The sequence below is a fragment of the Rhinolophus ferrumequinum genome, chromosome 11 (genome assembly GCF_004115265.2).
Source record: "Rhinolophus ferrumequinum isolate MPI-CBG mRhiFer1 chromosome 11, mRhiFer1_v1.p, whole genome shotgun sequence".
NCBI classification, from domain to species: domain Eukaryota; kingdom Metazoa; phylum Chordata; class Mammalia; order Chiroptera; family Rhinolophidae; genus Rhinolophus; species Rhinolophus ferrumequinum.
In genome coordinates this window covers 4,277,632-4,301,177 of record NC_046294.1, presented here as the reverse complement: position 1 = coordinate 4,301,177, position 23,546 = coordinate 4,277,632, and the positions used below count along the sequence as shown (strand labels likewise).

Below are 23,546 nucleotides of genomic sequence, written 5' to 3'. Positions count from 1 at the left end.
CGGCAAAGGCTGGCTCCAGCAGAAGGGACAGACAGGACCCCTAGCGGAAGGGGTCTGCCCCTGCTTCTCAGCGGTCACAGCCGAGTTCCCAGCCTGGAGTGTTTCCCGCTGTGCGCGGTGTAGTACCTGCTACTTAAAGTTCACAGCCCCAGTTAGCCTCTTTTCCCTCCACAGTGGAAAAAACAGCAAAAGTCATGTCTTCTTTCAGCAAACATTTATTACCCCCACCTTCATCTTACGCCAGGGCAGCGTCAGCTGACAGGACACACTAGACGGTGCAGCACCAGACGCGTATCGCCGGGATTTCTTTGCGTGGGGCGGGGCTGCCAGTGACGGTGTTTCTGTCTTCCCCAGAGCCTCCCACCTGCTCCCCGGACCAGTTCGCCTGTGCCACGGGGGAGATCGACTGCATCCCCGGGGCCTGGCGCTGCGACGGCTTCCCCGAGTGTGACGACCAGAGCGACGAGGAGGGCTGTCCTGTGTGCTCGGCCGCCCAGTTCCCCTGCGCGCGTGGCCAGTGTGTGGACCTGCGACTGCGCTGCGATGGCGAGGCCGACTGCCAGGACCGCTCAGACGAGGCGGATTGCGATGGTGAGGCACCCTCTTCCCTTCCCCTGCCCCGCCCACAAAGGCCCCGCCCACAAAAGGCCCCGCCCCGTCCCTGATTGCCCCTCCCTAGAGCAGTGCAGTTCCCATGAAGCCACTTGCGTTCTGCCCTCCAGAGTGTCCCGCTGGGGCTCTGTCTGCCCGCACAGGGTAGGGTCTCTGTAAAACCTTTCCCTGGAGCGGAATCACCAGGTCCTCCTCAGCTTGGGAGGAAAATAAGTTAGTTTTAGGCCAATGAGGAAAACCCTGCCATTTGCCCCCATCCTGTTCTGCCAAGCAGTTCGGCTCGAAGGCAGACTGTAAGAGTCAGTCTTGCCTTCTCTCATTTGGTCAAGAGTTTTATAGAAATCCAAGGCAAATCCAGTAGTTGGCTGGATTTCCATGGCTTACACCTTGGTAAATCCCCGTCCCAAAAGACAGTGCTGTCGTCCACCAGGCCGTCTGTGGGATAACCCCTGGGTGGTCGCTAGCAATCCATTAAACCAGGAGTTAACAGAGACTCGTGCCAGATCCACTCTGACCAGCAGGATCTTCCTTTAGACCTCAACAGTGATACATCTACCTCTGTGACCCCGCTGAGTTTTCCTTTCGTAAGTGGCCTACTCAGTTGGTTCCTAACCACGTTGTCAGCACCATGGCCCCATGACTGCCACTCAGCTGTTAATGGGTCATTCTTACTGCCTCCCCCATAGCCACCAGGTCCTGGTTTTAGATAACCCACCATCCCCATTCATGATGAGCAGCCTTTCTGTGGACGAGGAGGGCCTGGGGGCCATTTCCCTAGATGTTTCTATAAAGCCACAGTTGCTAAGTCTTTTCAGCTAATAAACACTTTGAGAATTTGATGGAGGCTTTAGACCAGAGGTTGGGAAACTGGCCTGAGGGCAAAATCCAGACCACCACTTATTTTGGTAAATAAAGTTTGATTGGGGATGCAGCCAGGCTCATTCGTTTCCTTATTGTCTGTGGCTGGGCTTGGTGCAGTTACAATAGAGACCTATGGTCCTCGATGCCCAAATACCTACTATCTGGCCCTTTACAGAAAAACTGAGTGCTGAGTGCTGCTGCGGCCCTTGCCCCGGCACCGTGTTGTGGCCTCCATCTCAGAGGATGGCAGGAGCCATGAGTAGGAACTGTCCCCTGCCTCCTCCTACTGCAAACAGAACCGAGAACAGGCCCCTAGTGCAGGCTCTGGGCTCCACACTCTGTTTTGAGATCTTCCTCCCCTGGTCGGTTACCAGCAAATGGTCCCACCCACCTTGAGGACAGGGTCCCTTGTCTCCAGTTCCCAGAGCGGGGCATCTGTGGTAGGACAGGTGGGGAGCTGAGACAGCAAGTGTGCTTGACGGCTGAGGCCCTAGGCAGCTGCCTTCCTGGTGCGGCTGTAGCTTCTTCCAGGACAGTATCTGGGAGCAGGAAGGGAGGCGGCCGCAGTCAGTACCCAGCGTTTTGCTTCCTCCCACCCCCAAAGGCTGTGAGCTGCGTTGGTCACTTGCGTGGGATGCTTTTACCTTCATAGTAGCTCTGCTGAGACGTCACCTGTCCCCTGCCCCACCCACTCTAGGGAGCCAAGGCTCCTTGTGGGTCATGTTCTAGTTGGCTCTTACCTATCCTGTGACCTGGGAGAGCCTTGGTTAGTCCTGGTGCCGTGTGGGAGGAGTCTGGTCAGTACCTCCCGGCGGGTTGTTAAGGTGTCTTCCCTGCCAGTCCTGAGCCCGGCCCAGGAGGCCTTGGAACAGGGGTCAGCAAGGGGGAGGGGAAGAATGGGTTTGCCATGACCAATCCCCAACCCAGTCCTGGAAAGGGTCCCCTTTGTCCACTCTGAATTTGGAGCCCAGACCTTTGTTGTTGGGTCCTGGGTGGCGGGGCAGGGAGCCACATCAAGCCTGCCAGCTTCTCTGAATGCAAGGCCTGCTCCTTACAGCCGTCTGCCTGCCCAACCAGTTCCGGTGTGCCAGTGGCCAGTGCGTCCTCATCAAGCAGCAGTGCGATTCCTTCCCCGACTGTATCGATGGTTCTGATGAGCTCATGTGCGGTGAGCTGGATTCCCAGAGGGTGGGGGTGGGAGGACTCCCTCCAGTGCTGGGGTTTTGCCCAGGAGTGTGGGGTCTAGAGGAAGGAAACATACTGGGGGCCGTGTTTAAGGGGGCTAGGAGGTTGGGAGTACTTAGCCTTCAGGGGGAGGCAGGGAAGCCTTCCTGGAGGTGGAGGCAGCTGAGAGGCTGAGCTGGGAGAGGAGGGGGAGACTCTGAGCTCTGAGGCATTTCGGCTGGGACAGAGGCACAGAGGCAGGCCCCCTTGACTGTGCCAGGCCAGGCCTGAGTGGGATGCATCATGCTGGTGCCCAGGACCTCATTCAGCAACACCTGTCAGGCAGTAAGATCGCCCCTGGATGACAGGGCTGTGTCCAAATTGAATCTAGAGCCGGGACTCCAGCTCCCATCCTGTCTGAATCAAAGACTGCCTTTCAATGCCTGGTGGCTTTGATAGTGGACCATGTTCAAGGAGCACCCCCACGTGGCAGTCCCACACACGGGGTGCCCAGAGGTTCCCCTGCACTGGCTCCTGGCTTTATGGGTTGGGCTGACCCCACGAGTCCAGGCCCTGTCACACTCTGCCCCTGACAGTGCCCCCACTCAGGATTTCTGTGGGACTTAGTGAGCCCTGCTGGTGAAGGCCCTGGGCCCATGGCGTGCCTGTTCGCCCAGCCCCTGTGCATGGGTGAAGTCCACTGCCACATAGGCTGGGAGACACCAGGCTCCATCTACCTGTCCCCACATCTGCAGCCTGCTGGTCAGCAAATCATAACCAGCTCCAAGGGCGTCCTGGCCAAGCTCATGACTCACGGAAGCATCTGGTATACACACTTCCAGCCACCACCGAGAGCCCCTGGACAAGTGGATGACAGGAGGCTGCTGTGTGGGAGTCACCCCTGAGGGGCCGTTGGGACGTAGGTAGAGCTTAGCCAGACAGAGCAGAAGGAGGGCGCTCCAAGCAGGCCAAGGGGGCAGTGGGTCAGAGGTACTGAGGTCAGCATGGCTCCCCAGCACCCCATAGTCCCCCTTCTTGACTCCCTCCACCAGTGGGTACTGGGCCTGGGCAGAAGCAGCCCCTCCAGGGCACATGGTGTCTCCCCTGTTCTTTTGCGGTTAACGATGACCACCTATCCTGTCTGTCCTCTGGCAGAAATCTCCAAGCCATCCTCGGACGACGCCCCAGCCCACAGCAGTGCCATCGGGCCGGTCATTGGCATCATCCTCTCGCTCTTCGTCATGGGTGGGGTCTACTTTGTTTGCCAGCGTGTGGTGTGTCAGCGCTACACAGGGGCCAACGGGCCCTTCCCGCATGAGTACGTCAGTGGGACTCCCCACGTGCCCCTCAATTTCATAGCCCCAGGCGCCTCACAGCATGGTCCCTTCACAGGTAAGGAGCCTGAGATGTGTGTGCAAGGGCCCCGGGCAGAGATGGGGAGAGTAGTCTGGACAGGATGTGGGATGAGTAGATCAGGAAAGCCGCTACCATGGTCCCTGTTGTGCACATGGCAGACATTACTAATCGATCGCAGCACTCAGGCTCCACTGCGGCACCTGTCCTTAGCATCAGAGTCTTTCTCAACACAGAAGCCTGCACGGCTATGACCTGTCCTTTGGCTTTGGAAGTGTGGGGACAGCTCTTTGGACTTGACCTTCAATATTCTTGCGGGGTGTGTCTTGAGTCATCCATGGGGGGTAGCTGGGTTTTCTGTAGCATCAAAGGAGTCGGCATATATAACGAGCAGTTTTGCCCTGAGCATGGTTTGGACTTGGCTGTGCAGTGACAGTGACTCTGCAGTGTGGTCCACGGTGCCACAAACCTGAGAGGCCACGTGTGTAGATGCCCCGGTCCCACGCCAGGCTGAACCACCCTGGTTTACTTCACAGAGAAGGGGGCTTAGTCAGTGCTGAGCCCGAGAGGTCACTGAGGTCAGCTCCGGGGCCTGTCCAGCCCTGGGTCCCTCTCTCCTTTCTCGACGCCCTGCCCAGAGCCAGCCTTGTTGGGACCCTGATTCTTCTTGGAGTGGGGTTGTCAGAGGTCTCTCAGCAGCTCCGAGAGGCCCGAGGGGGTGGCATGGTCACGGTGGCAGCAGCCCCCGAGCAGGGCCGTGTCTGTGCCAGGCAGCTCTGTGCTGAGACCCTCTGAGGTCCTTCCTGCAGGCTCACAGCGGCCCCTACCGGAGGTGCTGTGCGACTCCCCATTTTACAGCTAAGGCTCACCCCTGTGGTGGGCAGAGGACCTGGGGCGCTGGGGAGGTCGGACACACCTCAGACAGGACTTATCCACCTGAACCTGGTCCTGTGGGTGGCTGGAGCTGAGGCGGACCTGCTGTGTCTGTGGGGAGCCCCAGCCTGACCTGCTTGTCCCCCTTGCGTGGCAGGCATTTCATGCGGCAAGTCCATGATGAGCTCCGTGAGCCTGATGGGGGGCCGGGGCGGGGTGCCCCTCTACGACCGGAACCATGTCACTGGAGCCTCGTCCAGCAGCTCGTCCAGCACCAAGGCCACACTGTACCCACCGGTGAGTGGGGCGGGGGGCGGCCTGGCTGGCTGGAGGTCCCCACCGCCAGTGGCTGACCAGGGGACGCTCCTTAAAAAATGACCTCAGGATTTTTGGAATCCCTCCTTACAGAACGGTGAGGACGTTGACTTTCCTTTGTCTCCAGACCCTGTCATTTTTCTCTTCAGTGATATTGTTTCCAATTTAAAAAAGGATACTCCTTATTTATTATGGACAATCTAGAAACAATAGAACATATTACGGACTATTACGGACAATCTAGAAACAATACAACAATCTATAGAGCAGAAATCTCACCCATCATCCAGCCTCTCAGGGTGGCTGTTGGGCATTATAGTGTCCAGGTGGCGGTCTCTGTTCTACACAGGCCCGCCCGCCTATGGCTGCCGCTGTAGGGTGCATCTGGATGGGGTGCTCAGGCGCATCAGGGGTGCCTGTTGCAAGCTCTCTCTCAGCGTTCTCCCCAGGGACACCCCACTTTCCCACCATGGCCTTGCTTGTCCACAGAAAATAACTGGATTGTTTTCTGAAGGACAGACACTCTTGGGGGGACTTGTGTGGCTGAAATGCTCCTTGGAGCTTCCGGCAGCCCAGGCAGGGTCGGGCTCACCCTAGCCAAGCCACGTGCCAGAGCGAAATGATCGTACAGAGGGTGAAACACTGAAGCCCCCAGGGCCCGAGCCCCCTGCAGGATCCCGTGTGGGGTCTCTCTCCGAGATTGGCTGGGGGACCCCAAATTTCCAACAGCTCCAGGCTACCTGCGGTGAGCTTGATGCAAGGAGGTAGGTGAACCTGTGTATTTATAAACATCGAGGTCTGACTTGACTTGGTTCTACACTTTTTAATTCTTTAAAACAGTATGCTCTCCTCAGTGAGGATAGCCCCTTGAGCTTTTTGTGGGGTCTCCAGCGAGCCCCACCAGCCAGGGCTGGGCTCTCCTGCCCTTCTGAATGTCTCTCATATCTGGGGTGTTGCACCTGACTGTGGCAGGCCCTGGGAGGGGAGGGGGCAGCAGAGGTCGTTATCTTGGGTTCACAGGACAGGAACTTGGCTCCTGGAGGCTCGGGGTCCGACTATATTTAGGGGCAGAGGAAACGAGGAGCCAGAAGCCTGGAGTTTAGAATAGTCACCATCGTTCTTCTCGTCCTCCTTACTCTCTGACTCTCCCCTGCTCCACGTAACTAGCCAAAAGCACCAGAATCCCATGTAAAACTGAGCTTGCCCCTAGAAGCAGCCCCCTGGACCCTCCATGCAGGTCCCAGGAGGCTCAGGAAACTGGCTTCTGTGTCTCTAGGCTCTGCTGGGAGCTGGGGGATCTCATCAGGAAGCAAGAGACAACTCTGACCAGCCAACTATTTTTTTTATATAATTCACATACCATACAGTCCACCCACCTAAACTGTAGGAATCAGTAGTTTTTAGTATATTCACAGATATGTGCAGCCGTCGCCATCGTTAATTTTAGAACATTTTCATCACCTAAAAAGAAACCCCACGCAGAGCCAGCTATTTTTAAATTAACATGATTTTGCGGCAGTAATATATGTTCATGGTACAGAATTCACAAGGCACAATACAATATACAGTGAAAAGAGGGACTCCCCACCCCGACCCTGAGCAGGAACCCCCCCTGGAGGTTCCCGTTGAGAGTTTCTTGTGCGTCTTCCCTGGGCAATGTGTACTTAAGCAAGTATTCAAGAGTATGGACTTAGTTTTCCAGCAAAGGTAGTAAGTGTTTTCCTTTCCACTTTGAGACCACTGTAGACTTACACGCGGTTGCAAGAAATAATTCAGCGAAGTTCCGTTCACTGGTTTTCTCCAGTGGGAGCATCTCGCGTCCCTACGGTTGTGTCAGTCCTCTGTTCGTGCTGCTCTAACAAAATTATCACAGACCAGGCGGCCTGACAGCAAACTGTTCTTCACAATTCTGGAGGCTGGGAAGCCCAAGATCAAGGCACTGGCAGACTGGGTGTCTGGTGAGGGCCCAGTTCCGGGGTCACAGGTGGCCGTCTGGTCCTCGCATGGCAGAAGGGAGCTGTCTGGGGTCTCTTCTGAGGACACTGACCCCACTTGTGAGGGCCCCACCCTCATGACCTACTCACCTCCCAAAGGCGCCACCTCTAAAGGTCTCGTTAGAGGGTAGGTTTCAACATAGGAATTTTGGGGGACACTCACATTCAGCAATGACAATAGTACCATATCATAATCAGGACATGGATACGACATCCTTTGACCTTATTCAGATCTTGCCAGTTTTACATATGGCAAGTTGTTTTACATGGGCAGATCTTGCCAGTTTTACATACAGATCTTGCCAGTTTTACATATAAAAAACTTCGTTTTTTAAGACTTTATTATTTTAAGAGCGATTTTAGGTTTACAACAAACTTGAGAGGAGGGTACAGAGGTCTCGCACATGCCCCTTGCCCCACACCTGCACAGCCTCCCTCCCTGTCACCATCCGCCACCCGAGTGCTACATTTGTTCCAGCTGACAGCCTGCACGGACCACACAGCGTCACACCCAAGGCCACAGTGGGCAGTGGGGCTCACTCTTGGTGGTGTACACTCCGTGGGCTTGGACAGACGTATGACAATTATCCACCATTATAGTCTCGTACAGAGTCGATTCGTAGGTACTTTTTAAAACGCAAATGGTGGCATCTGAAGGTAACGAGAGCCCCCCTCTGAGCCTTGCGTTTGGCTTCTGGCGAGAAGGCAAGCTGAGCACTTCGGACCGCCCAGCTGACCAGTGCCCTCTCCGGATGCTACGTGAACCCGTCTCCAGAAGGAGGCACTGTCGTCATCCCATTGGCAAACGAGACGGAGAGCTGAGTGGTAACTGGCAGCCGGAGGCGGTTCCTGAGAGCCTGGCATCCGGTTGCTCCTGGCGCAGTGCTGCACTCCCCCCTGAGGGCAGGCAGAGCAAGAATGCCCGGGCTGCAGAGGCTGAGTGTCCATCATCTTGACCACTCTGGCCAAGTGGCCTTCCCCTGGGGACAGTCCATCCTGTGGCCAGCAGAGGGCCACGTCGGCACGACTCCCTCTCAAACACTCTCTCCATGAATCTAACTTAAGGTGCAAATTGTACGGTGGCATAATCTTAATGTGTATTTCTTGCGTTACAAATGACGTCAAACATCTTTTTGTGTGTGTAATTACCGTTACAGTTTTATTTTCTCTGAAGGGTCTATGCTATATTGCGTTGTTAGTATTTTTATCCATTTATAAGGTCTCTTTATATATAGATATATTAAGAAAATTAGCCCGTTCCTTGAGACGTGTGTTGAAACTGTTTTTCCTAGATTTTTGTCTTTTGATTTGGATTATGGTGTGTTTGCCATTTATACAATGAAACGATCAATCTTTTCTCTTACGACATCTAGGGGTTTTCGGTTGTGCTCAGAAAGGCTTTCCCTCCTTTTATCATAAGAAAAGAAAAGAAAAGCAATTTCTTGCCATGTTCTTTTTCTTAATGTTCTCAGAGTTTCATGTTTTATATTTCAATCTTTGATTCTCTGGGAATGTAATTAGGTTGTTGGCATCTGGCTTTATTTCTGTGCCGCTGGCTCCCAGGTGGTCTCTGTTAGTTACAGTTCACATGGTGTTCTGAACAGAGAAAGTTCAATAGACAGAATTATTAGCGGGGACCGGAATTCCGGACAGTCGGCCAGTGAGAGGTAAAGCGAACTCTTCAGAACACAGGAACAGCAGATCAGGTGGGAGAGAGCGCCCGAAGAAGCGCCCCCAGGGCCATGGTCCATTCTCAGAGAGGGTACAGCCTCTGCTCAGCAATTGGCTGAGAAGTCGCTGAGGTGCTACACCAGCGGAACTTGCTAGAAATCTGCCCAGTGCAGTATTGGGAAGACCTTCTCCACAACTCCTTGACTTTAACCTCCCAACACCCTGGGGGAAGTAGCAGTGACAGCAGCAGAGGGAGGGGGTTTGGGCAGAATCCCAGAGCACGCCTTGGAGGATGAAGTGAAGAAAAACCAGCTCCAGTCAAGTTCATGGGCAGATGCCCAAACAGGACCCCACAGGCAGCTGCCAGAGGCCCTTTCCGCTGGGCTTCCCTGCCTGGTTTCTGCTCCCCTCTCTGAAAAAGCCCTCCCAGTGTTGTGTCCTGCCAACTTTGGGGTCAGATCCTGAGGAGTCCCCAGAGTGGCTATTTGGGCGGAAGAGGACCCTCCCCAAAATAAGTAGCGGGAACCTTATGCCGCACGTCTGGTGACGCACCAAGTGTTAGGACAGCCTCAGGAAGCAGGTTTTCTTAGCCCCATTTTAGAGATGAAGAAACCGAGGCCCCGACAGGTGAAGTTCCTCACCAGGGAGCAATGTGCAGCCCAGAAGTTCGGGAACAGGACTCCCAGACACATCTTCAGGGTGTGCAGTGACAGCCCTGTACCCATTCAGCTGTAGGAGCACTGGAAGTGGGACCTGGCTGTGCCCCCTCCAGAAATGGCTTGGAGGAGTGTGCTGGATGGTGGGTGCTGGGGAAGGTGCAGACCCAGCTCCCTCTGTCCCTTTGTGGGGTGGGTCATGTGCTGCCCGGCTCAGGAGGGTGCATTCACATGATAGAGTTGTCCATTTATTTTCACAGTCTGGGGACCATATTGTCCCCTGAGGAAGGTGCACCCTTTCCTCATTTGCTCAGAGGTGCCGCGAGGGCCGGCAGTGGGGCTAGGGCCCCTCCCTTGGCGAGAGGACCCCAAGGTGCAGGTCATGCGTGGTCATGGTGCAGGTGGCCATGCTGGGGCCTGTGGGGACATCTTGTACTGCTGGGGTGGGGCGGTGCACAGCACTGGCTGGCTCAGGCATCCAGGGACCTTCCCGAAGTTCTGCCTCAGAGCGCAGGGCGAGCGAGCGCCTGGGCGGGGGGGTCACTGCTGGTCAGGGCAGGGCACCCGGGGCTGTAGACACCTCTGCTCCCACGACCTTCGGGATGTGACAGCAGCTGCTTGCACTCTGCAGACAGGGGTCCTGGGAGCATGGGCCTCCTGAGGCCGGTCAGCCCTGCACAGACCTGTACCCCCTGCTCTAGGAGAAAACCGGGGCAGGAGGGCGGGTGGGTGGAAGGACCACAAAGCTCCATCGGGCCACTGTGACCCTTGCTTGTTCTCCTCAGATCCTGAACCCACCGCCGTCCCCTGCCACGGACCCATCCTTGTACAACATGGACATGTTCTACTCTTCAAACATTCCCACCCCCGCCAGACCATACAGGTATGCAGTCCCGGCATAGCACTGGCACAGCCCTGGCACGCTGTGGGGCTGGGCCTCCAGAGAAGCCTGTGGCAGGGAGGGGCCTTGTCCCCTTTCCTAGGAGAGAAAACCCGGGGAGGGCTCCAGGGCACCGATGGATACATGTCGGGGCCCAGCCCTCATTCCCCTGCATCTCCTGGCCCTTGGAGCACACCGTGCTGCCTCCCCACACCAGCCCACTGGGCCTTCGTGTTGAGGCCAGAAACCCACTGGATCCCACGTTCTGAGTGGGCTCTTAGCCGGGACAGGCAGACTGGCCTTGGAGGATGCCACCAGGGCGCCCACCTTGGCATGGCTGGGCCCCACTGCCTGTGGAGACCGATGCACAGGGGACCAGGCTCAGGCTCAGGCATCGGACTGTTAATTCAGCTGTGGGCCCCACAGGGTCACATCTAATTCTGCATGGCTGCAGGTGCACCACCTGCCTCTCGGGCCCTCGATAAGATGGTCCTTTCTTGGTACAAGGGCCTGTTTGAGCCTGAGAAGCCCACAGGCCTGCTCAGCCCCCCCAAGTTGTTTGTAATGGGGTTGCAGGCCCCTCCTCCCTGGGTGGGGCGGGACTCTTGAGAACGTGGAGATCAAGCGGGATCCGGGTACACGGACGTGTCCAGGGGCCGTCAGAGCCTGGGGCGGGGTTGGTGAACCTCCTGCCCTTCAGCCCTAGGGTCTCAGCCAGCAGCGCCCACCCCCAGGTGCACTGGGCCCCTCAGCCGATGGGACGGGTGGGGGTGGGCCTGGGCTGGGCTTGCCCCCGGCCGAGAGATCAAGGCTTTGGCATATTGCTGGACCGCCCAGGTGGAAGCAGAAGCTCGGGAGTGGCTGAGGCCCCACAGAGACTCTGAGCAAGGCGCCACCTGCCATCTGGTGTCCATCTCGGGAGCTATGCAGCCTTGGGAGAGGCTCACCTTTTTACTGGTCACTGCCCTGCTCAGAGACCTGAAGCAGCCTCATCGGCCACTGTGCCCAGGGCTGTCACATGCACACCAGCCAGGCCCGGCCCCTCAGTCTATTTTGTTCGTTCTGTCCTGACTTTGGTGCCACCTCCGATACCTCTGCCCTGCCCACCGTCTGTCAGGGTCCCTTCCTGCTCTTGGGATCCCATGAGACAAATCCTCCTGCTGCACTTTCCTCAGCCCAGCACCCCTTGCTGGCCCTTGGGGGCTGGCTCCACCTTCCTGCCCACTGTGAGCCCCACTGTGGCCCAGGCCTGGGGCTCTTAAACACACCGTGATCCCAACCCCAGACGCAGGCTACGGGGTGGCCCAACACAGGATTTCAGGGTGCAGGAGGTGTCTGGGAGGCGGTGTCATGGGGGGCCAGCGGGGTGGTATCTCCGGGGTCAGGTTGCTTTCACTCAAGATGGGACCGTTGCTGGCCGACCGGGCTCCAGCACTGACAGGGATGACGTAAAGGGGAACAGTTGCTGAGCACGTTTTGGTGCCAGACAGTTCCTTGCACTTTCCGTGCAGAATCTCATTGAATCCTCACAGGCCCCTTTTGAAATGGGTACTGCGTCATCCTCTCCATTTTATCAACGAGAAACTAAAGCTCAGAGCGGTTGAGGGAGTTGCCCAAGGTAGACCCTGGAGTCCCCACTCTGTCCATAAAGGCGACCTTGGCTGGGGCTGCAGGGCTTCCCGGGGGCCTGGCTTGGCAGCCCTGCAGGGTGGATGGGCACCTACTGAGAGGTGGGCAGGTCAAGGCTCAGAGAGGCCACACAGCTGGGCGTGGGGGAGCTGTGCCCATCGGGTGCATTGCACGGGGCCTCCCGAATCAGGTCCCACTCCCCCCTCTTTGTCCCCTCAGACCCTACATCATTCGTGGAATGGTGCCCCCGACGACACCTTGCAGCACAGACGTGTGCGACAGCGACTACAGTGCCAGCCGCTGGAAGGCCAGCAAGTACTACCTGGATTTGAACTCAGACTCAGACCCCTACCCGCCCCCGCCCACACCCCACAGCCAGTACTTGTCCGCGGAGGACAGCTGCCCCCCTTCCCCTGCCACCGAAAGGAGCTACTTCCACCTCTTCCCGCCCCCGCCGTCCCCCTGCACGGACTCGTCCTGACCTCGGCCGGGCCACCCCGGCCTCCCTGCACCCCTGTAAATAGTTTTAAATATGAACAAAGAAAAATATATATTTTATGATTTAAGAAATAAATATAGTTGGGATTTTAAAAACATGAGAAATGTGAACAATGATGGGTGGGCAGGGCTGGGAAAACTTTGTACAGCGGAGAAAATATTTATAAACTTAATTTTTTTTAAACATCACTGCTGTTCTTTTGTGCCATGTGTGCGCTGGAATTGAGTGTCCCCACGGAGTGAACCTGACCCCGGCCTTGCCCTGCGCAGCTGTCGGGGTCGTGCGCTTGTGCTCCTGGGCACAGGTGTCTCTCTCCATCAGGTTCCCACAGGGCAGAGGCCTGCGGGCAGGGTCAAGGTCATGGGTGTCCGACGCGTGCAGTCACGAAGGGCCTCGCACTTGGTTTCATGCTCTGTTGTTGCCATCTTGAAATTCTAAATAACTTTTGAGAAAGAGGCCCGTTTTCCTTTTGCAGGAGGCCCTGAAGATTCCTGGCCAGTCTCTGCCACCGTGTGAACTCTGTGTGCCAGCCCAGACTACTGTGCCCATCAACACAGTGCTGGGGGCTGGCGACCCCTCCTGGCCCTGCCATCTGTATGGACACAGTGGATGGGGCTGCCAGGTCGCACACACCCCAGGTTGGGAGGGAGCCCCCCAGCCGGAGGCCTGCCTTGTGTCCACCCGGATGGTATTGGAGGAGACTGTTAGATAAGGACTGGGCTTTGTCCCTGGGGACTCCCAGTCTGTGGAAGGCGATGGAGAAGTCAGCAAGTATGGTGTCGTGATGAAGCTGGGCTGTGCTGGTGCCAGGCAGAGGGCATTCAGAGGGGAGGCAGGAAGCCAGGAAGGGCCTGGCCCTCACTGCAATGTTGGAGGGAGGTGATAGGACCACCACAGGTTGTGCTGGATGCACACTCGCGAGATCTGGAAGGAGGGCCTCCCAATACACCCCCGAGATTGAACCATTCACCCACCCCCAGGGCCTGGAGCACAGAGGTGACCAACTGCTGGGCAGCCTCCACGATGGGGGACCCCAGAATACACGGGCCCCACAGCCCTGGCACTGAGGAGGTGGGAAGGCGGTGGCGCTTAGGACTGCTTGGCCACGGAACATAGCTGGGGACATCAGGGCACAAGCCTGCCTGGCCTGGTTCCTGGGACAGACCGTCGGGGTTCACCTCCCCTGTCCCGACTGCTGCTGCCGCTGCCGCTGGGACCAAGAGTAGATGCTGGGGACAGGGTGACCTGGCATCAGTGCAAAGCGAGAGTGAGCACAGGAAGCCAGGGCTGAGCACCGACCTGGGGCCACCTGAGAGGGGGACCTATGCCAAGGCCCCTTTGCAGACAACGGGTCAGCTCTGCAGCCCGGAGGGCCAGCCTCATCTCTTAGCCACTCCATGCAGCCGGCCCCGTCTGTTAAGGAAGGTGCCGTCACCCGCCCGTCCCCTCGGGCTGTCAGAGGCTTCCATAGATGATGCCCGTGAAGAAGCCTCGCCCAGTCTGCCTGGCAAGGAGCAGGTCCTCAGTACATGGGTGCTGGGAACTGTTAAACTCAGAGCTGACGCACTTGCCCCAGGTCATACCACAAAGGACCGGCAGAGCTAGATGGTGCACCCAGACTCCCAGCCCAAGGTGGGGTCCCCTGCCCCACAGAGCTGCCTGCAGTGGGCGGGGGGCGGGGGGGCTTCTAAGCACTCAGGATTCCTGTTCTTCCAGGTTGGGCCCCACGCCCTGAGGTGCTAATTTAAAGTACCAGTCTTGGCCTGGGCAGCCACGCGGGGAGCAGAGGGCACCTTTGCTGACTCAGAAGCAGTGGCTGCATTGGGGGGTTCCCCTAGGAGACCTCCGTCCACTCTCTTGCCCTTCAATCGTGCATCGGGGGTCCCCAGGAGCACCTCTGCTCCATTCTCCCACCCAGCCAGCCATCCAGTCCTCTAGGGCCTGCCAGGGATCAGACCAGGGGTGGGGAAGAAATGACCTGGGCTGTGACCCCCGTGGCCTGCGTGGGCTGGGGACGATTGAGTTACCTCTGCAGCCCTCCCGCTCTCCCCCCCAGCACCCTGGAGTGTCCCCTGATAGATCCATTGCATGGCTATGGGTGCCATCTGGTGGCCAGAGACCACTCTGCTGGACGCTTTCCTGCCTTGCAATCAGCTAGGGGGAATGGGCCAAACTGCTGGCCTCCTACTATGTGCCAAATAAATCTGTCAGCCTTCAGTAAGCACCCACTACCTGCAGAGCCCTTGCTGGGGGGCCCAGAGATTAGTCAGATGTCCTCCCTTGAAGGTACTCCAAATCCATCATGGAGAGTTTTCCAAAGTCTTGGCTGGGGGAAAGCAGTGTTGAGATATCTGGGGCCCAGAAAGGGTATCACACTCAGATGGGAAGGCTTCCTGGAGGAGGTGACGTCTAAGCAGTCTTAACTGAGGGGGTGAAGTTAACTTAGCTTGTTTCATTTAAATTTCACAACACCCCAGCGAGGTATCTTCGATTTGTAGTTGAGGAAACCAAGGCTCAGGGAAAAAAAAAGAAAAGCCACAATTTTTTTCATTCATTTGTTCAATCACTCCTTTATCCGATAAACATTACTAACTGGTTACTGGGTGTTACTCAACGTGGCCAAAAGGGCTTCCACCTTCCCTCCAAACCCTCTCACTTCTGCGGTGACACGCATGACCTCTGAGTCTCTGTCAGCCCTCACTGAGCCCTGCAGGGTGTCCCTCGGGGAACGACAGGGCCTCCCTGACCATATCAGAGGAGCCATTTGCTCAGCTCAGGCCTCATCCAGGCTGGCCGCAGGATGCGTGTGGGAGCTCCGCCCTGCCTGGGCCCGGCAGCCCTCTTGGGTCCATAGCTGCCCCGGGCAGCCGAACAAAATCCACGTGGCCAGATTTTAGGCATGTCCAGTGCCAGGCAGGACAATGGGGAACTGGGATGTGGGTGAAGTGGAGAAACCTGGGTGGTGGGAAGTGGGGTGGGGCTAGGATCCCACTTGGCCCCTGCAGGGTACCTTCTTGAGAGCCTCTCAGATGGCTCTTCCCAGCACTGAGACCCGCTTGTTGGACCGTACCCTCAGGTCACCAGGCTGGGGTCCCGCCAAGGAACCCCCTTGCTGGCTCCTCCCTCAAGGTCCTCATCCAGATCCCCATGTGTCTACCTCTCTCTCTCTGCACCCAAATGCCCTCCTGTTCTTTCCCCGTAAGCTAGCGGCCCTAATTGGTAGCAACCTACTGGTTCCCCTTTCTACCAACACTTGGGCTACCAACAGTCCTCTAGCAGGAAGGGAAATACCTTCTCCCCAACCCAGATTGAATCTTAATGCAGGGAAGAAAAGGAAAAGAAACAGAAAAGTTAACGTTTCCGTGTTAAAATCGGTCGACCCTTCACATCCCACTAGAGCTGCATATCTGGCCCCTTATCTCCAACCTCAACCGACCTTGACCTGACCCAGAACCAGCCCGGGCCCCTCTGGAGCATGGCTGTCCTCAGCATGGCCCCCCTCTAGCTCTCAGATCAGGACTGAGCCCTGGTGATGTAACAAAAGGAAAGCCAATAGGATGTCTTTGTCCCCAAGCTGAGCTTATTCAATTTAAAGCCTTTTTGTTTATCCTGAGCTAGTCTTTCCTACCTAAGTGTATGTATGTTCAAATGTCTTTCCTTGTATGAAAGGACGGCAATAATAAATGGTATTTTTAAAAACCATTACTTGATAGAATTAGTAATGACACAGTTCTGTGGCTGTTCCCAAAGTTTAGGAGTACTAGCTGGGTGACAGGCACATGGGCGTTCATAATGTTTCTCTCTACTGTTGAGTGTGTGAGAAATGATTCGTATAAATTTTTTAAAAGTCTAGATGGGTTGCAAATTTAAACATTAAAAATTAAATCACCAAAGGATTAAGGAGAAAAAGGGGGAGAGTGGTGCTCTGTGAAATCTAGAAACTCGACAACAGTGAGGCCGATGCAAAGCTTCAAAAGTCCCTCTCCTCTGTAAAGCCTGTCAGTGGTTCCCTACTGCCCTCAGGTGACGGGCAGGGCTCAGATGCCTCCCCCTTCAGGAAGTTCTCCTGGCTTCAACCCTTCAGATTAGGTTAGGAGCTCATCTAACTGGAGACTTTCGGGGCCCACTTATATTGGGTGAGGTACTGCATTATTTCATTTAATTATAGTGCACATGGCCCTAGGACCCACTTCAGAGTCTGGGATGGAGGAGCCAGAAGCAGGTACTGGCAAGTCCTTTGAAGATGAACCAGTAAAGAGATCAGTGGGTGGCTGGGCCCTCCCTAGGTGCCCCCGAGGGCAGGTCCCAGCCCTAGTTGTCCCCTCCTATCCACGCCCAGCCTCCCTCTCAGGCACCAACTCCTATGCCAGTGTTCCCTGCAGCCTCTCCCTGACTCCTAGGTCCAGCCCCTGGGGCCTGCCGCCCCCGCCCTCTGCCTCCTGTAGCATTGCCTTGCTGCTCTTGCTCAGAACAGTCCTTTCTAAATAAAGTTAGGCCAGCCATGAACACGCCTTTCGCTACCCAGAAGCGCTTCCTGGACCTCAATCTCTGAGCATAAACCCCAAGTTCCTTCACTTGTCCTCAAGGCCCGGCCACCACCCAGTCACCTCTGCCACCTCCTCTCCCTGCCATGCGCATGCCCTCTCCCACCACAACGCAGCTACACCTGCCTCCCTGGCGCTCCACAGCCCCACCTGGGGGCTTCAGGCCTCTTTCCCCGCCATCTGGACGCAAGAGCCTGCAGCTCTGTCCTCCCTGTCCCTGTGTTGAAATGACACCTGCTCAGGAAGGGCCCGCACCACTCGGCGGCCTGTTTTACTTACCACTACCTGGTGCTACCCAGGTGGTGTCTGACGAACCCCCACAGGCTGTGCACACACCAGGCGCTCACTAAAGGGCTGCCCACGAATGCAGAGCACCCCGCTTCCGCAGCCTGCAGCCCAAGCTTCCCCTGCGCTGCGCGCACACTCGTGGGTGCGTAATTTTGCGTTCGCTGAATTCCGGCTGGGTTTCACCGGACGCTTACTTGCCCCCAGCTTTTAGCCCTGTCGCCAATTGTCGCCCTCTAGCATTTCGGAAGAAACTCGTGTGTAAATCCTTCCGTAAGGCAAAACATTTCTTCTCTCCCGGTACCGTAGGGGTAGGGGCTGGGGGAACCTGGTCTGACCTCTCTACCGTGAACGTGACCCCTAACTCCTGCGACAGCCACCTTTTCCTCGTAAGGTGACCGAGGACGTGCAGGTCTCCCTTTATAAAATTCAGCCGTGGAGAATGCGGGCATCGATCCCGCTACCTCTCACATGCTAAGCGAGCGCTCTACCATTTGAGCTAATTCCCCAGGTCCAGAAAACTTCCGCCGCGGACACATATTGTGACTCACGTCATCACCGGTTTCCTGCAGGCTCTCCAACCCGCCCACGGGTCTCGCTACCCCATTGGTTCCCTTGCAGCTTCCAGCTTCACGGCCATGATTGGTTTGGCTCAGTTTAGTTTTAAAAAGCATTTGCTATCGGATTGGTGGTCCGAAGCGTCCGTCAAACAGGGGCCCTGCTGTTGCTACGGCGTAGGGGGACCCAGCCAGGTTTCTCCTGGTTTCTGATTTGTTTTTCCAGACTCCGGGGTCCTAGAGGTTCCGGATCCGTCAAGTCCATGGGAAAAGAATGCGCCCCTTGCCCTTGACTGACGGGGCCTGCGAGCCAATAAGAGTGGGTGCAACGGGGCCGCGGGGCGCCCCAATAGGCTGCAGGGGACGGGAGAGGGAAGCCAATGACCGTGGAGCCGGGGGCGGGGGCAGGGCCGCAATTGGTTGCGAGGAGGCCAGAGGGAGGGCGGGGAGAACTCAAGGCCTGCTTGATACGTCCGCCATTTTGGGCGCTTCGCTGATGGTGTCGGTGAGCGCGTTTCCCGCCTGAGCGCAACTAGCGGCGGGTCGCGGGCACCTCCAGGTAATGAAGGGGGAGGGGGGCGGCGGAGCGGGTAGCGGCGCGGGGTGCGCGGCGCGCGGTCGGCGGCGAGGCTCTTCCTCCTGGCCTCGGCGGCGCGGGGAGGGAGCGTCCCGGCCCCCTCCCCTCCCCCCCGGAATTCGCCGCTCGGCGGCCCGAGAGGCGCGGCGTCCAGGCTCTCCCGGCCGTCCCGGTCCGCGCCTGTCAGCCTCCTGCTCGCCCGCCACGGGCCGCGGGGGCCCCGCCGTGCGGGGCGCTGGGGTGGGACGCGGGCCCGACGGCGAACTTTGCGCCCGCGATGAGGTCCGCGGCCCTGCGCGGCAGTGGTGGCGGGCGGGGCGCGCCCCTAACCTGGCCTGGCTCGGTTCCGCTCCCGCTTGCCCGCCCCGGGCGCCGCCCCGCGCGCGGGCCCCGGAGAACTCTCCGCGCGAGCCCCGGAAGCATGTCAAGTTGAGGGGCAGCTCGCTGTAGACGGGCGAAGGCCATTGTTGGACTCGTTCTCCGGGAAACAAGTTCTGTGGGTTTCTATTCATTCGCTGCAGACTCGCTGGAAAACGCAAAAAGCAGCTCGGAGTATTTAAATAGCCTTCTGAGCGATTTTTTAACTCCAGTGTTGTGACTCGAATGTAGACCTGGTCACGAAAGCCTCCCTGGCGAATATGAGCGAGGGGGGTGGTCCTTCTGCGGCTGGAAGTACCTCCCTCTTAAAGAAGCCTGTTCGCTCCTAGCTTGGAGGGGTTTCTTCCCACATCCCGCCTGCTCTGATCACAACTTGGACTTTTGGCTGTAAGGTGCACGGAACGAGCCCTTGGATGTATCTCTGTCCTGACGCGTCAGAGCTTCGTGTAATTTTTCCGGTATTTCACATTTTCTCTGTGGGTCCCGTGGAGCGTTGTTTATGTTTTGCTTTTATGGGAGGGGCGCTTACTTGGTAGTTTCCTTTCATCCTCACGGCACTTGATAACGTGGATATTGCCCCACTTTGATGTGAATTTTACTTCGATTCAGTCCTCAAGGTCATGTTGCAGGTAGGCAGCAAGTGGGAAAGGGACTCCAGATTTCCAGCCAGTGGGACGTCTGCTAGGTGGTGGTGGTGTTTGAGCGATCTTCGCTCTGGAGTCAGACTGCCTGGATTGAAATCTTGGTTTCACCACTTTCTAGCTTTGTGACCTTGGGCAAGTTACTCAGTCTCTTTGCTTCCTGTGTAATATGGGAATAATAAGTGTCTACCTTAAAAGTTTGTTGGGAGTAAATGAGTTAATACATGTAAAGCAGTTAGAAAAGGTGCCTAGCACGCAGAATCAGCTTAGTAATTAGTGGCAATTATTATTAATTTAAATTTGATTTTTAAATGTTTAGGTATTATTAGAAAGTCAGATGAGTGTTTAAGCGCTGGCTCTTGGTGAATGTCTTTGGAAAACTTTGTGTATTTAAGAATCAGCTGGAGTGAGAAAATGAAGTGGAAATGTTTTCCATTTTTTTTAGGAGAGGGGTGGTTGAAGATTCACTGAATTACAAACGTATCCTGGAGTAATTTTTAGCGGTGGTGCCTCAGAATGTTTGGTTTAGGAGATGTAAATAAAGAAAAGCCCATCAGGAGCTCGAGTCAGATTCTTTTCCTCTTGTGGGTGTTACATCCTTAGTATGATTGCCCCCCAAATCAGTAACTCCAGGATTTCTTTGTGTACTCTTGGGTGGTTATTTAGGTTTGAAAGGTTATTGTGTATTGACATTTATTTCAGTAAAGATGGTTTGGGGAATAAGCTGTTTTGCGTTTCAGTGTGTCTGATCAGGGAATCTAGAATATTTAACAAAATGCCATCCAGTCAGTCACACATATACCACAGTCTTTTAACTACTGCCCTGTGTGCGTCTCCCTGGTACTCGAAACCGTGCTCCCCTTTTCCTTGGCATTACTAGCTTGGGACCTGTCTTGCACTGGGAAAGTGTTGCTTGGATAGACTCAGTCTTAAGTAGAGCTGAGCATCTTGCTGCTGTAACTTAACTCAGGAACAGGAAGAAGGTCAGTTTGGATCAGAAAATTATAATAGCTTTTGTGTAAATTATAGCAAAACAAAACAAAAACTTGCTAGTTTCAATTAGTTACTTGAGAAGTTGAGAGTGAGAACATAGCTGGACATAAAGTGAATAGTAGTAAAATTGAGACTCGACAGGGTGAGGTTTGCTCGGTTTGTTTAATTTTTGGTATCTATTTGGTACAAAGATAATATGCTTATTACAGGTAAAACATGTCTTCCTTAGAACAGTAGTTGTCAGGCTCAATATTGACTTTGTTTCTATGATACACTTGTATGTTGCAGTTTTATATTTTGGATATTTGAGATGCAACCTGAGTGGATATTGGTCTAAAATTTTACAATGTTTTTGTTACCCTTAAGGAGAGTAAATGATAGTGACTGAAGCTCTTCTAACCATCTGCTCAGCTAAAACTCAGCATTGAGTTTATTTCATGAAAAGCCCAAGAAGCTGTGGTTTGTTCCTCCTTATAAGTCAGAATCTGAGCCCCAGTGGGCTGAGTAGTGTTAGCTACTTTTCTCAGGTGCGAGGAACTGAAAACATAGACCTAGCCTCTTGGCTTTAAGTAGCTTTCTTGTTTTGTTTTTTCTTTCTTTCCGAAGAAAACCTCAAATGATTGGTTTTTATTTACTCCAGATCGGTGGTTCTCAACTGGGGGATGATTTTGCCTCTAGAGAAACATTTGGCAATGTCTGGAGATACTTTAACTTGTCACCCCAGTGGGAGTGAGCAGCTAAAGGGTAGAGACCAGGGAAGCTGCTCAACATCCTGTAAGGCACAGGACAGCATTCCCTCCTCCCGACTCCCCCTCCCGCTCCAAATAACAATAATGCCAAGGTTGAGCAAGACAGATGCTAGACTGGTTTGGGTTAGAATCATTTGGGATTCTTTTTAAGACCATGGGTGATGGATCCCACCTCTGGAAATTTGTGGTGGGATTGAGAATATATTTTTAAAAAGCTCCCCAGGTAATACTGAAGTTCAGCTAGGTTTTGGCACCGCTGTGCGACCCCACAAATTTTAGGGGCTGCTTGTAGGTCAGGGAGTCCTTCAGGTGATCTGTGAGCTCTGTCTTTGTGGTACTTCCGTCCCACCTTGGAGATTACTTAGTGGTGGAAGGGATGGTGTACATACGTTACTTGCAGGTGCCTGAAGATGGAACTTGAAAAGAAATTTTAAGTGAGTTGATTCTGTAAAATAATTTAGAAAACGTTTCCTCCTTTCCCTCAGGAAAATAATGACCAAGTTGTGCTGAAACTTAGTAGCACTCTCAGGCTTTGAGTGTTGTTTGCTCCTGTGCTAAACAGCTTTATACTAGTGTGATTTTTGAGTTTTGTATCTTTTGCCCTCATCCTGTCAATCAGCTGTTAGTTCTGTTGTTAGATGCCAGCTTCCTCATTACCTTTCTTTATTTCCAGAGAGTTAGCCCTGGATCAGTTTGCCAATTCTGCCCTTTGAGCGCAAGAGAGAGACATACTTTATGTTCAGCTTTTTTACACAGTGACTCTTGCCTGCTAGTAAAGGGGCTTCCTCTGTGCCCTGGACTCTGACCCAGGTAGGTGACTATTTTTCCTCCTGGGGGGGGATGAGGTGCAGTAGTAGAGAAGGGCAGAGATCCTTTTCCCACACATACTTACGATTTAGATGATCTAGTTTATTGAATGGAGAAATGTTAGTATAAAAACTATACACACTTTCAGCAACTAAATATTAGCATCAGGACATAAAAAGGAGGTTATGCAGGCACTTTCTAATCCTTCATCCTAAAATTTGACTTATGGCCGAGATTGAGAATGACAAGTGACCCCTTCCGCCCTCGACTTCTAATCCTCATTTATTTGATCAGCTAACATATTGTCTTGACTCTGCCAGGAACTGTTTTAGGGAGTCACTCCTGACCAGGTGCTTAAGGCCCTGCAATCCAGAAGGAGAGGCAGCATTACAAAAGAGAAAGAGTTTGCGTGGGAGACCACGTAACAGCTTGTTAAAATTGTACCTGGTAAGTAAGTCGGTAGGTAGGCTCTTGGTGAGAGGCCCTAGAGGCTTCAGAGGAAAAGCACTCGTTTGCGTTTGCTGGTTGGGTGATCGAGATTCCAGAGGATGAAGGAATTACACGTTTGTTTTTTCCATGTATTAAATGGTTATGTTGATTTGCCTCCTTGGTTTGGTTTGGTGGTGATGCCACTCTTGGCATACTGGTGAAGCTGTTTTGTAATGTCAAATAGGATTGATCTGTATTGTCTTTTGCTCCATAGATGTTGGTTGTCAGTCAGTCAGTCAGTCAAGCTTGAAACACTGACTGGTTCCACACTGACCAGGGCCTTGATGTAGGTTCTCGCTAAACATCTTGGGCATCCTGAAGTCACGGTGCTTCCAGGGGACGGAAATGGTTTCTTCTGCTGTAGTCTGGGTCTTGGTTGAGTGGAGATCTGTTTTTGTGGCCTTTTGCCTTTGGCTTAGATTTAATTGCCACGGAAACCCCCTTTCTTCCTCTCTCCGTCTCTCTCTCTATTTTTCTTTACTGGGAGAGAGGAGATACTATTAGGTTGGTGCAAAAGTAATTGCGGTTTAAAAGGTTACAAATAATTGCAAAAACTGCAGTTACTTTTGCAACAACTTAATAGTTATTTGTCGGATCAATACCCAGTTTATTTCAGGTTTTGGATGATTATGAAGGAACTGACATCTGGATACCAGGTAGATTGCCTAGATGGTAAAGAAGCAAGTAAAAGGGATCTTGGCAGTACTTGAAAGGCTTCTTACCTTAACTGGGACATTTTTATGTCATATACTTGGCAGAGATCTGGGTTTACTGAGTAGAGATGGTTTACTGCTTGTCACATACACCTGGCTAGCGTTGACCTGTTTTCTACGTATTATTGAGGATTACGCACTCGATTATGAGTTTCTATAATAAAGTTTGATAGGTTATGAATCTCTTTTTACTGATATGAGGAGGCTCTGATTTTGTGCTTCTCAACGACTCCGGAGAAGACTAGGACGTTGCTAGTTCCAAAATTTCTTCCAGTGGGAATATGTGTTAACTTGGAATGGTTCGTG

At 54.3% G+C, this 23,546-nt stretch overlaps 2 protein-coding genes and 1 non-coding gene across 5 annotated transcripts in view; 2 read left to right on the top strand and 1 right to left on the bottom strand.

Moving 5' to 3' along the window:
• Positions 1-12,692, top strand: part of LRP5 (LDL receptor related protein 5) — a 103,598-nt gene extending 90,906 nt beyond the window's left edge. Inside the window, exons 18-23 of the mRNA XM_033119194.1 lie at positions 355-591; positions 2,531-2,641; positions 3,793-4,029; positions 5,021-5,160; positions 10,285-10,382; positions 12,228-12,692. Coding sequence (XP_032975085.1) covers positions 355-591; positions 2,531-2,641; positions 3,793-4,029; positions 5,021-5,160; positions 10,285-10,382; positions 12,228-12,489 — 1,085 coding nt within the window. The 3' untranslated portion in view covers positions 12,490-12,692. The remainder of the gene's footprint in view (positions 1-354; positions 592-2,530; positions 2,642-3,792; positions 4,030-5,020; positions 5,161-10,284; positions 10,383-12,227) is intronic.
• Positions 12,693-17,772: 5,080 nt separating this feature from the next.
• TRNAA-AGC (transfer RNA alanine (anticodon AGC)) lies at positions 17,773-17,845 on the bottom strand. The gene has a single exon. It is a non-coding gene; the product is annotated as a tRNA-Ala (tRNA).
• Positions 17,846-18,318: 473 nt separating this feature from the next.
• The window catches only part of PPP6R3 (protein phosphatase 6 regulatory subunit 3), a 121,251-nt gene continuing 116,023 nt past the window's right edge, over positions 18,319-23,546 (top strand). For 2 of the 3 annotated variants that reach the window (XM_033119210.1, XM_033119199.1), the window contains exon 1: positions 18,319-18,452. The gene's annotated coding sequence lies outside the window, so the exon portion shown is untranslated. Of the gene's footprint in view, positions 18,453-19,190; positions 19,307-23,546 lie in introns of those variants that run through there. The other variant, XM_033119200.1, reaches the window with a different exon arrangement.